The 13,886-nt window shown below is 41.3% G+C and overlaps 1 protein-coding gene across 1 annotated transcript in view; it reads right to left on the bottom strand.

Annotated features, from left to right (window-relative positions):
• Positions 1-13,886, bottom strand: part of SORCS3 (sortilin related VPS10 domain containing receptor 3) — a 262,386-nt gene that overhangs the window by 51,127 nt on the left and 197,373 nt on the right. The window contains exons 8-13 of the mRNA XM_074545187.1: positions 9,456-9,545; positions 7,420-7,599; positions 5,487-5,633; positions 4,935-5,037; positions 2,510-2,586; positions 2,313-2,404 (exon numbers count right to left, since the gene is read on the bottom strand). Coding sequence (XP_074401288.1) covers positions 2,313-2,404; positions 2,510-2,586; positions 4,935-5,037; positions 5,487-5,633; positions 7,420-7,599; positions 9,456-9,545 — 689 coding nt within the window. The remainder of the gene's footprint in view (positions 1-2,312; positions 2,405-2,509; positions 2,587-4,934; positions 5,038-5,486; positions 5,634-7,419; positions 7,600-9,455; positions 9,546-13,886) is intronic.

Here is a 13,886-nt window from a genome sequence, read left to right as displayed (position 1 = left end):
ACACCTTCCCCTGTCTCAGAATGTACCTGTGCAAGAATAGGAACTTAACTTTACACCTAAGACAGAACTCTGGGAGCACAACTGCACACAGAAGGATTATCTTCCCTAAATCTATTTATTTAAATGCATGTATCTTCCCATACACCTGTGCATTTGTATGCGTTCTGCTTGCATGCTTATCTCTCCAAATAGCATTTCAACTTCTGGGGAACAGCATGCTTCATTAGCTTAGCTAAAGTTCTCTCAGCTTTTCAATTATCCGCCCCTCTTTTCTCCAGCATGAAACTTATTGTACAATGTCTCAGCCTGAGAACTAATGGATTTACATGTACCCTTTAATCTATTCCACTCCTGGCCATAAAACAGGTGCCTACTGAAGCAATATGAAGCAAATTCCAAAGCCCCTAAGGGTACAGTTTTGAAGGAAACCTGTAGGAACTTATTGATAACAAATCTAAATCACTCCTCATTTAATAGAGTGGGTGGGGCACTCAGAACTGCACACACCATTTCAGGAGACTTATTGTGAAAGGAGAGCATCTGAAATGAGCCTCTGCAAACAAAGGTGAACTGAGCTGTCAGCTCCTATGAAAAGTCAACCTGCGACCAAATCTTTCCCAATATGTAAGTACAGGCACTTGTAGTAACGTTCTTTTTATGCCTGAAGAGCCTTCAAAATTAAAGACACAATTAAAACACTTGCACCTGGCTTGAATAATGCAGTAACTAATGGTTAATACGTGACTTGTAACTTTTTCCTTAAGGGGCTCACCTTTCACTCTTCCAGAGCTCAACTTGCTGCAGTCTGATGCACCCACTGCCAGTGACACCCACCCTTGGCTAACACAAGCTTCTCCTTCCTTGACTGATCCTTGGTTTCATCTAAAGACTGGGACATGGTCCTGATGTCCTCTTTTCTGAGAGCACTTCAATTATAGCCATGACAACTGAGTTACCCATCAGAGGCTTCCAGTCACACCCCAACACATTCACAGCACAGACTGGAGTCTGCAGCTCATCCTTTGGTGTCTGCCTTGTTACTGCTCTCCTCTGTGTGTCCAGTTATGGAGCCAATACATCCCGTGGTTAACAGTCCACTATCACACTGTGAATAAAGCAGTCATTTCTTTGCTTCAGGTGGCAAAGAAATGGGCTCAAATGCAATATATTCAAACTTTTAAAGAAATCTATGTTGCATTCATCCCAGAGTTATCTGTCAGGTCAGAAACATTAAGTCCAGAAGCTTTTTATATTGAAAAAGTAGCTGTTAATGTCTTCAGGTACATCTGCAGAACATGAGCATGTAAATGGGTGAAGTCAACCTGTCTTGAGGTGTCCAGATTTGGAATGACTGCAGTTTCACTGGAGGATTTTGTACAATAATGACTCAGGTAGAGGAGCCCTTAACACCTCATCACTGCTGCCAAACACCATTGCTTTCTCTTTCTATTTGACTGAAGAGCACATTTCCTGTTCTGCATGCAAAGTAATAGACATGTAATAGGAACAAAGTAATAGACCATCAAGCTGAGAGACAATCCAATATTGTATACAGGAACACATCTTGTTTCTGAAATCTATTTCTAACTAATTCACTTCTAAACATTAGAAGCTGGGTGGGTCAGTCCCTTAGATATGCCCCTCTTTCAATCAAGCCCCTAGACTGAAGGTGGTACTAACACAGCCATTTTCTGTAAACAGTTTTAGTTATGAATTTCAGAATGTGTAACTGGTGCAGGAGTCAGAGGGGCAAGAGCTAAGAAGAGGATAATTTTGAGGGGTATCTTTAGTGCTTAGGCTGTTATAACCCCTTTATAGCAAAACAGTGTCTTCAACTGAGAAATCATTTTGCCCTATTTCACCTCCAACTCTAATCAGTTGCCACCACAGTATCTCTGGAAATTGATAGTCAAATACTAGAGGGGTTAGCAACATATCTCTGTTGTCCTTATCTACACCTACTGCCCTCTCCTCTCCCTCCCTTTATCTGTTTTACCAGATTAATGTTAAATTCTGTAAACAAAATGTAGAAACGAGAGACACATCCTCTCAGAAATACCTGAAGCCCAAAGGATAACTTAGCATATGTGTGTCTGTAGGAAAGAAATCCCACCTGGAGGCTCATAGTACCTTACCAGTGCAAAGAGTAATCCCATACATGTAGGTGACTATGTATGGAGCCATTATATTTATAAAATGGTGCAATAATCATAATATTCATCAAAGAAACCAAAATGAGGGTAAAACATAGATGACTTCACCTGCTCATTTTATAGACACTGGCACCCCCTCAAGGTAACAAGTTTCCTTACCACATGTGCCGGATGGGCACTGACGTGTGTTTCATGGCCACTAGTGCCCCTCCCCAGTCCAGAAACCAAACGTTGTACTCCTCCTCAAAGATCTGCAAACAAAGGAAGTACTGCATGAGTGCTCCATTCCCCTGGAAAGTAAAGAGTCAGAAGAACAGCAAAAGGCTCCGTGCCTTCCTTTTCTGTGCAAAACATACCTGTCTCCAGGAATTGCCACCATCAGAAGAGATGAATACGCCAACCTCCGTGTAGGAAAGTTCAGAGCCAATATTGCCTGCAACACAAGTGTCAGACATTCTTCTGTGGATGAACACACTAATGAAAATGTTAATTAAATTTCTGACATTTAATGCTGGAAAATTAGAAATTAAGATGGGTTGACACTCCCCTGTTACCATCACAGAATTCAACTAACCACATTATTGTGTCAATGCTATTTCAAAAAAGTCTGGCTCTGGGAGGCAGCGCAACTCAAGAAGGGTGTTTTCATCAGTGTTCAGGATATAGGAAATATCATACTGTCCATCTACCAAATTTTCTTTCCTGACACCAGCAGGAGTCACCAACTGTTTTAGATGAGGCTGTAAGGAAAACCTGATGTGGGCAACCATACAGAAGGTCAGTCTGTAGGGACATCCAGGTTCAAGAGGATAAATCTACTGTTTCAGTTCAAAGATCTTCTTAGCCCAGTATCTTATAATGAGTGGAAGTCCTCAAGAACTAGACACTGATTTAAAGGTAGCAGTGTAAGTTTTGTATCATTATATTTTAAACACCAAAATGGAAACTCCAAATTTTCAAACATGGATTTACAGATGGAGGCAAGGAAAGGGAGTAAAAAGGCAGTAATTTGGTTGTTATCACTTCATTCTGTCTTTCTGTGCAAAGCTGTTCCGATATTTCCTTCATTCCCTTCCTCTAATTTCAGCTGCATGCATTTAAACCTCACAAAATGTAACTCCCAAACAAGTCAAGAGGATTTAGCAGCTGTACAATTAGACAATAAAATATAATTCTTTCATTTGCAGGAATCTAATCTCTGTCCTGTACCAAGTGTCCAAGTTTCCAATCATTGCTGGAAATGCCTCTCTGTAAATGAAGTGTTTGAGCAGCAAACACTTGTGAGAAAAAATTGCAAAGCCTATCCTTGAATACATTCAGCAACACGGTAAGATGCTCCTGCTGTTGAGAAACTGGCTAGTGGAAACAGATGTGTATATTCCCAACAGGTAAGGTTTTTTTCATCTACAAAGCAGTAAGGCAGAAATTATATTCTGCCTTTTAAAGGTTAATTGTTAGACTGGGAAAGCATTCATCCCATGCACTGGCAGTTTGAAAAGAACCTAATTTACTAACAATTTAGATCAATGCCTAGAATCTCACAGCCCTGCTGCCTCTATTTGCTTCCTAAAAGGTTAAAAAAAAAAAAAAAAAGCTTTTGTAATTACAGCATCATGAGTAGGGTTTGTTCCTAAGCATCCATCTAGCAAGTGCAACCTGCCAGGAGTGATGACTCCACTTGGCTATGCATGGGGATATCTGGAGGTTTGAACCAAATTATCTCACTTCATTTGGCCTGGATCAGTGAACTGGAAATCACATGGCATTTCCCTTGTTGAGATATAAATGTCATGAAGGGAACCCGTCTCAGGTTCTGCCTTAGTCTGGCAAATACACTGAAGCACAGAAGGACATGAGAATGAAAATGGTTGGAGGAGGTAGTGTAAATTCATGCAGACAATATGCTAACTGCCCACACTTGCAGGCCACTGCTATGCTGAACAGGACCAAGGAGATAAACAGAGCCTTAGAAAGAACAGTTAAGCTATTCAGACATATTTGAGAGCTGGTAAGAGGCTCCATTTGAAAAGACAGGAACTGCCTCCATGGCTCAGAGGCTAGCTTTCAATAGCACCAGCCATTCAGGAAGCACTTTGTTAGCCAGCAGCTCCCACAGAGCTGAGGGTCGTTGGTAGCCCCATCCTTCCTGTGGATTAATTACGGTGGCTCTGCCAGTGCCACCATGAAGTATTGTAGCAGGCTGTCATTTAAACAACACAACCTGCCAAAGCACTGTTTTGCAGAACAGCCCACAACACCAATGGCCTGTGCAGTGTTGATTAAATGCTGCTTGTCTTGCAGCAGTGCAGAGTTAAAAGTAAGTGCCATGCACAAGACAGGCACCCAGGAAGCCCAGGCTTCACCTGACAGGCTTTGTGACAACCCTGTGCTTGCTACTTGAAAGGTGGGACTTACTGACACCCCCTAGGAGTGCAGCCCTTGGGTACCAATCTCCTGCGTGGGCCCTGCAGCAAAGAGGCAGACATGTCCAGTGGTTGTAACAACATGAGAGGATCAAGTAATGCCACTGGGTAATGGCACCCTGAAAGTGTGGGCTTAGATCTGCAAATGGGTCATTGTAGAGCAGCAAATACCTGAAATCTTTTTTGAACTTGGGGCCATATGCCTTCTCCTAGCCCAAAGCAAATGGGAGTTAATGTGAATTAGCTCAGCACTTGCTGAAACAGAGCTGAAAGGTTTTACACCAATGGTTAATACCTCATACACTCTCAGGCTCTCAGGAAGGTATGGGTGAGCAGTGAGAAGCACTGATGTTCTCACCTGTGGCCACCAGCAGCCCAGGAGCTGTCTCTTTGCTGGAAATGCTCCCTGAAGTGTACGGGTTCTCTGAGAGTTGCAGGCGCAAGTGCAGTGAGCAGAAGGGCTGTTGACAGAAAACAAACAAAAGGCAGAAGCTTCAATATTCATCCAATTAAATATCAGAGGAACCCTTGGTGACTGCACACAGATGCTCTGATCCTTCTGAAAATGACCCTTTGCTCTTAGCACACATAGGTCACATGTTCCTTTGATGGATAAGCAGGAACTCTGCACAACAAACAAGCATGTCTGCCCTTGTTTTAACAACAACCTGACTTAGAGCACTTTTCCCCAGCAATTTTCTTATTCTGACTTGAATTCTATTAAATACATCAAGAAAGATGGTCAGAATTTGCCCTTAAAACCTATGAAGCTATAGATAAAGAAACTTACTGAATTCATTTAACACACAGAAAGTCAAGAGAGAAAACATGGGGAGTTTTGTTAACCTAGTGACTACAATAAGCAGCTCTGAAGGAGTCAGTTGTGCCTTGGAAAAGATCTGCCACTCACCAGCTGGCAAAGTACAGGATTCCCTCTTAGATCAGTGTCCGGTGCCTGTAGCAAACGCCAGTCTCTGCCTTTGTTGTAGGTAATGAAAGTCTTGATCTGGTCATCCACCTTCCTGTTAGCCAGGAATATGCCTTTGATCCCTGCTACCTAGGAAAAAGGGAGAGAGATGAAAAAAAAATACATCGGAAGAACAGGCCAAAAGCAATGTCCATCTGAGCACTCCCAGGAGTGGAAAGCCTCTGTAAAAGCAAGGAAGGCATCTCAGTCAAATCTTAGAACATCAAATGGCACTAAAGGAATATCTTGCAAAGCTGAAAGGCCTTGTGTGGTTTCTCTCCTTGGAAGAAAAAGACAAGAATGGTCAAAGAGCAAATCCCTGGAAAACAGCCCACTTTTGGATTTCATTGAATTCTTGCAGATAGGCTGATGATGGGCTTGAAGGTGCAACATGCACCAGGTCACACTTGAGCTCTGTGAGCTTGAGGATGGGGTCTGTCCCACTTCCTCCACAGACTGCCAAAACAGGGGAGAAAGAAGATCACATCAGAAAAAGTGTGGAATCTTTTTGTGTACCAGAAAAAAAAAAAAATCAATACAAAAGATGGGAATCCTGAACATGCTGTGACACTGATGTTTTGCAAACTTGATTTCTTTGCTTTCCTTCCACATCCAAATTCTGACAAATCAAGCCAGTTGTTTCGAATGTTTTGATTTTTGTCAGCAGAATCCATTCCAGCAGAATATGGTCCTGTCAAAACATCCCCAAAAAGACTTCATGTTGAGTCTGGTCTCTGTTGCACAGCTGTGAAAGTGAGACAGGAAGAAGAAATTTTCTGCAAATCTGCAACTTCCTGGCAACTGTCAGGATGCAAATCCTTCTATTCTGAAGCCCCTGGAGTGATACTACTCTTTAAATGACTCTGTAAAAATTTATTAGCATTTAACAGTGAAAAGTCTATGATATACCAGCGGGGAGTATGTAGGTTTGCCCGGGAATGTGAGACAATGCATGTTAATTTCAGCTGGTTCATCACAGCAAAGAAATATAATTTTTCAGAGGCAGGAAAATATATTTTACCAGTAGAAGAAAAAACATAAACCCTGTCCTTCACACTAATCAATGTGTTATTTGTGAGTTTTCCCTCATTGACTTATATCACTTGGATTTTTATAAACAAATTGATTATGTTGTTAAATGAGCATTATTTTGGCTGAAATAATAAAATGTATAGTCATAACCTCTGCATGCAGCTGCAAGAACTTTCTCTGTTTAACAGCAGTAATCAGCCTACAACCATTTCTATTACTACTACTGATTAGTTGTTTGCTGCTGGCAAAGCACTGAGCCCTGCATCTCAGCAGATCTTCCATATAACAAATGATAACACACCAAAACCAGAATGCTCTGAAGAAACCAGGAGCTGGAACTGCTCTGAATGCACTGCTGCTGCTGGCCAAGGCTGACAGGCTTGGAAGAAGCATGAGGATGGAAGATAGTTTGGGGTAGAAGTTGTCCATCTGTCATCTCTGGGCAAGTGGCACCTACAAATTGTTGGTTGTAGTTTACAAACTGTTCAGTGCTCATGAAGGTGCAGTCCAGACTCCCTGCCTGTGAGCAGGTGTCTCTAGATGCCCAAGGAGAAAAAAAGTTGTGTTTAGTCTTTCTATGGATATCCACATTAGGATGATAATGGTTTTCCCTTTTGGAAATGACACATAGCTAACCAGTCATTGACTTGAACCCAACCAGTTGTTGCACCTGTAGCAGAATAACTGCATCTATTCCCACATGAGTCAACTCAGCATCAAGTCCAGGAAACGCCTCAGGGTGATCCTAAATCAAATGAAAATCCTGGGAGGTTGGTAAGAGATTTACACTTGCTTGAACTAGCAGGCCATTGCTGCTGCTTGCAGGGTGACCTTTACTGCATACCTCATAAAGGTCAATGACAATATTCCCCTCCAGTCCTCGGCTGCTTTTCACATTTTCCAAGGCCAGGGTGAAGTAGACCCCTCGGGTGTCGGAGATGTACAGGTTATAGGTGTCATTCTGGTTCCACTCTTGAACAGCTGCAAACACCTGATTCTCATCTGTGCTGATAATGTGCATGTCCTGTTAAAAGAAGACAAAAGGCCTGTTACTGAGGATCTCTGTATTTCTCTGCCCTTCGGGACATGTAGTAATTACCATGAATTATGAAAGAATGGAGATGGAGCATGAATTATAGGTATGTTTAACAACTTTCTGTTAGAGCAAGCCAATAAATTACCAGCATTGTGACTTTTCTGCATTTCCCTTTTTAAATAATCACCAGCTGGGCGAAGGGTTTTTGCTTTCTTCATTTTTGGTACCTTCAAGGAATTTCATCCAGTTTCATTTTTTATTTATAAATTGGTAAGTCAGTTTTATTACTCATGGAAGATTCACAGCCTTGGAGCCTGGAGTCTTCATATTCACTAAGCATCATATGGCACCAGGCTAAAAGCAGTGATAATTTTCATTCTCATGCTGGAATAATGGGCTTGTGCTTCCGAATGGCAAGGGATGGTATAAAAAAGACCTTGGAGTTCACATTTATTTGAAGGTGAGGTATAGGTATCAGTTTGAGCTACTGCTGATAGTGATTTTTAATAACATATTTTCCTATTGAGAGTTTATCTGAGATAATTATCCTGCAACATAGGGACTATCAAATAATGCACCCACTAACCTTTGTTGGATTTCTGCTGCTGACCAAGATAAAAAAAGTCTAACAAGGCTTTCCCCATTTAGTTTTTATATCAAAGAGATCTGATCATGTATTTTCTTGGTATTATTTTAAAACAGGTTCATGGAAATTACTTTCAGGGTGGTGATGAGTATTGGAGCACTTCATCCTTGCTACCATTGTTGAACAAACTGACACAGGTTCAGCTAGAAGCAAAATGACTGTGGTTATATGAGACTCCATTTATCTATTTGTACCTATTTAAATTTTCTCTAGAGGCCAAGAGGCCTTGATTAATTCCTTGCACTCTTTCTGCATCAAGCAATCATAATTCTGGAAGTCTCCCAAAGGATGGAGTGACCTGATTTCAGGAAAGAATATCTGGAGGAAGATCAGCTCAATATCCTCATCCTGCCTAGGAGGCATCTTAATCTTTTCTGTGAGGTATCTAGATGAAAAGTTAGGATTGATTAAATGGGACTATTTCTAATAGACCTAACATATCCTATCGGCATGAGATGGGGAGAAAAACCATTTGAGGGCCTAATTCTATCCCAGTGAGTACAATCAGTGGGAGATTTGCCATTTCCCTCAACAAAGAAAGACTAAATCAGGAGGCTTGTTCTTGCCCAGGAGCTGTAATTCCTTAAAGATTAAGGAGGTACCCAATCTATTCCAACAGTGTAAAAATAAAGCAAAATGCCCAACGACTTCCATCTGTTTTTACCAGTTGCAGTGGAAATATTGCATTACCCTGGTGCCAACCTCACACACGTACAACTCCAGCAGAGTTCATTAATCTGCACATGACAGATAGTTATTACTGTACAGCAAAAATATTCTAGTAACCAAGGGCAGCATAAACAATCCTCCTTTACATGGCTCAAAGACTTTTCCATGACACCTAGCCTTAAAGTACTTCTGATCTTTAAATTACAAAAGTACCCCTGATTTTATAGCATGCACCAATTCTAAACCAGGGCCACCAACAAATCTGTACTATAACAGGTAATTTTCCTAGTCCTGGTGGCAACAATATTTTTGATACAAAGATATCATTTGCCTTCTTAGCTACCTCAGGAGCTGCTGGCTCATGTTCAGCTGCTGTCAACCAACACCCCCAGGTCCTTTTCCCCCAGCCTCTAGCACTGTGTGGGGTTGTTGTGATCCAAGTAAAGGACCTGGCACTTCACTTTATGGAACCTCACATATGTGGCTTCCCAAGATATCACATGTCTATGTTCACAAATGGTGGACTCACCTTAGGAAGGGAGTATTTGGGTAATTTGATCTGTGCAAAGGGTTCCCGTCTGTATGACACATAGTAAGTTGCTCTTCCACCAGTTGTCACCTATGGAAACACCAAAGAAAGTCAGTGATGACCCTTCTGAGACACTCTGTGATGACACCTCTAAAAGTGCTTGACAAGCTTTCTTTCAGGTACATTTTCTATTGCAGGCACAGCTGTCCCTAAAGGCATCTGGGTAACTCCAAAGAAACCACAAACCTGAGAGGGATGAAGAATTATTTAAGCTGTGCTATTGAACCTTCCATTTTCACACTGGATTCAAATCCTGTGTGATTTTAACATCTCAGGAAAAAAGTGCTGAGTGGGAGGAAAAGGAGGATCTGGTTTCATCACATGGTCCAGCTCAGTTACCTTGGGCAAGTAATTTAAAGTCTCTGTGCTTCTGTTCTTCCCCTGTAAGTAGGAGATAATCCCTCTTTGCTGCTTCTCAGTCTTGTCTGCACTGTAAGTCCCTTGAGGCCAGGATTGTCTTCCAACAACCTTTTACAGTGACTAGCAGCAGAGATCCACACTAGCACACATTTACAGCACTGCTAACTGTAAATGCGCTCTTGGAAAGCTGGAGCTAAGCTCTGAGATGCCCTTTGTCACTATGAAACTGGTTTCTCTGAAATTATACTCTCTGAAAACGGATGTGCGTGGGGGGAACTGATAGACATCCAAATCTGCAGTTTTATGGACTGAATGAACTAAAGCCTATGCAAAAACGCCATGCATCAATGAGATCTAACACAGATAATTTGTAAAATATGGGCTCTAAAACCTGTCAGGAGTCACTTACTCTTGCTGTAGGTGTTCTTTCTGGCACCATCTCAGACCTGGCTAACACAAGGCTTACATCAGTGAATTTCCTACATTCTGATGGTTTGGCAGTCTTGCAGGTCTTAAGATAAAATAATGCACAAAGCACTTGTCTGTTGTACAGAATATCACTTGTTGGCTTCCAATAAAGCTAAGAGAAAGGTCCTAGATTCTCTCCTAGATATACTTCCTTTATCTGACAGTGATATTTGAGAATGAGCTTACATAGAACATTGCTACAGCATCAATTGTATTCTCAGCAATGATATCACCTCTAGATAGTGGCTTTCTCCCCTGGAGAAGCTGTCATTTGAAGGACACGCTATTATTGGTCATGAAATTTGATATCTAATCAACTCAAGGCTTTCCCATTGACAGTTTGAAAAACTGGAAAGAAAGGGAGGTTTAGAAGTAGGACCATCTTGTACACTAAGACTTCCCCTTCAGATTTTTTCCCATTTTTATTTGTAATGTCAACAAAACTGTATTTAGCACCCTCCAGAGAAAAAACAAAACCAGCCACTATTAAAGCACACACGGCATAAGGTCCTAAGAACGGCCTATATGACAGCAAATAAACTCTATACCGATAACATTTAGCTAAAGCCAAGGGCAAACACGAACAGGAAAATCTAAAGCAACTTGTCTGTGGACCCAGAACAAGCCAATAGAAGGGACAGGGAGAAAACAGCAGTCACTGGACTCTCACTTCATGGAAAGTGCACTGTGTACTGGCAGAGCAGTGACCATTTCTGGGTCCTGCTCTGAGTTGAATCACACAATGGTCTCGGTTGGGACCCTAAAGATCATCCAGTTCTTCCATGTATCTAATCTAATTCTACCTCTTTCAGTTCAAAGCCATTCCTCCTTGTCCTGACACTCCATGCCCTTGTCCAAAGTCCCTCTCCAGCTCTCTTATAGCCACTTTAGTTACTGGAAGGTGCCCTAATGTCTCCCTGCAGCCTCCTCTCCTGCAGGTTGAATAAGGTCAGTGAGTGCTACTTCTGAAAGATATATTTCCCATTTAATACTTTCACATCAAAATAAAATTTTCACAGGAGAGAACAGACTGTGCAGTTGATTCATACTGAGTCCAGCTGAAAGGCAAAATTCATGTTTGCAGTAATTTTATATCTCTCAACTCCACAAGCACTACTCAAAGGATTCCCACACTTCTAGATATTGTCTAAATAGCACAGGGAATATTTAAATATCCCCTTTCACTTTTAATATTTATGGCCTTCATTAGAAACCCCAAATTCTCAATTCTCACATGAACTGAATATGTCCAGTGACTACTTGCTAAGAACCCTGCATTCAATATCCACATCTTCTGATGGGCTGAGACATGGTCTTCAGCTTGTAGATGAGGACATGAATATTTGCACACTTTGTAAATGCTGTGATGACCAATTAAGACTGGGAACAGTCCAACAACCTTCCAGTTAATCCAGTGAAAACAGAGTGGCAAAAATATCAAGGGGTGATCAACTTCCACTTTCTGTGCCACAACAGGTTCTACTGCAAGTCTGCCACACTCAAAAGGTTTTAAACCATTATTTTGGCTTTATCCCACTGAAAACTGGTACCTGGAGGGGGTTTGTTTGAATTACTTGTTTGTTTGTTTGGCTTTTAAATGCAGAAAGTTAGGATTAAACACTGTTAATGTTTAGTATGCAATAGTTAAACTCCCTTCCAGGCTTCCACCTGGACTAGGTCACCTTGACAAGGTTTAGAAATAGAAATATTTGAGGTTTGTGGTCTTCCTGAGCCAGTTAGTACGAAGCCACCCACAATTCTGTTGGCAGGAGCTGTGTAAGCTTTTCCCAGCCAGGGTCTCATCTTCGCATGATTTACATGCACAGTTATAACAGTTCCAAAAAAATGATCAAGCCTCCAATAAAGTTTTGGCAAGCACCACGGTACAGAATGAATTTTGGAAGGCCCTACTTAATTTATTTTGATGAACTTTTCCTTTTCCTATGAGCAAATGCTCCAACACTGTAAATCCCAGAGATTATGGCAGTGTTTTGCCCTCCAATGCCTCCTTTCAGTTCACATTTGATGAATGTCACCCAATTATTTGCTGTGAGCTCATCTGTCATGCTCAGTACAGAATTAGCTGGGTTTGTCTTTTTCTTCCTCCATCGCTAATGACTGGATCATTAATCTGTTTTTCTGGATTTCTACTTTATGTGTTTAATTGGGCTTCTGGCCAGTAGAAATTATTCCCATGGACAAATGTGTTTGTCATTAAACACATCTGTCTTTCCTAACCTGTGTTCTTTTTTCCTCCCTCCACTCATGAGCTACTACTTTTCTTTAATGTTTCCACATTCAAGACAAAAGTCTCATCTAATTTATATCAGCTGGCACTTAAGAAGAAAACATGAGAAATTTCTCTTTGAAAGCCCTGAAAGTCTGGATATGCTGGCTCATTCCCCTTCCTGACCTGTAATGAGACAGAGTGCATCAATTGCATCAAACATAGAAGAAAACAAACACGCTCATAAGACTGTAGAAAATTACATAAAACTTGTCATGGAATCTATTTATCTCATTAATTTCTGTGACATGTCTAGGAACACACAAAGCCATTTCCCATGTTAATGATTGAATAAGATTATTTAAGAACAAGCTTTGCAGCTTGCTTCCTTTTATTTTTTTTTCTTTAGATTGAAGTTCATCTTAGGCAAAAACATCTGTTTATCTAAGAGTTTGGAAGGCAAGCAGAATGAGTTAAAAGGTCTCAGACTGTAAAGAAGCCCTAGATAATGTGAGGAATTGTAGATCACTCTGTATGAGGCTTCTTTATCATCTTCCTGGCTGGCTTACGCTGGGACTCATAATTTCCAATGTAAGGCAGATATTGATGGAACAGAGAGGAAATTAGTAAATCTCAGAAAGGCTCCTGTGCTAAGGAGGACCTCATCTGCCTCCTACTGCTCAAAGAATTTTCAGAAAAGTGAGCAAAAATTTCACAGAAACAAATTTTACACTTCTTGTTGATACTAAGTTCTTAATAGTTGATGTTATTTTCAATAAACCTCTCACTTGTTCTCCAAGGTGATTGCCCTGCTTGTGGAGTTCCCCTCCTTTCCAATAACATCAAATGAGCTGGTATGCGTGTTGTAGCAGCATCCTGTTCTCCACCTCCTTAGGGAGCCCTGGAATCCCTCTACATTGCTTTAACTTTACGTTCCCTTTCTCCTTCTTGCGAGCATAAAATCCCCCAAATCAAACTGTGGATTAAAGCACAGAAGAGTCATGGCAAGTTCAGCAGGCAGGCTGCTCCACTGACACCCTTACCACGGGATTTTGGGGTTCTTCAGAGACAGCCCTGCCTGACCCTGCACAGGTTTGTTGGTTTGAGGATTGAAAAGCTGTGCCTCCTCTCCCAAGCCTAACCACAATTCCAGTCACAAGAGGTTCAGAGAATGAGGAAGAACATGAACCTAGTGTAATGCTCTTCCTTCTTGACCCACCATGATCAACAAAAGCAATCTTCGAGATATTTCTGTGTAGTGAGGTTCTCCACTGCTTAGCATAAATTCCATCATGACAGGTACCATCCAGTCTGAA

Source organism: Zonotrichia albicollis, chromosome 7, assembly GCF_047830755.1.
Source record: "Zonotrichia albicollis isolate bZonAlb1 chromosome 7, bZonAlb1.hap1, whole genome shotgun sequence".
Classification (NCBI taxonomy): Eukaryota; Metazoa; Chordata; class Aves; order Passeriformes; family Passerellidae; genus Zonotrichia; species Zonotrichia albicollis.
Note: the sequence above shows the minus strand (reverse complement) of the source record. Positions and strands in the feature narration are given on the sequence as shown.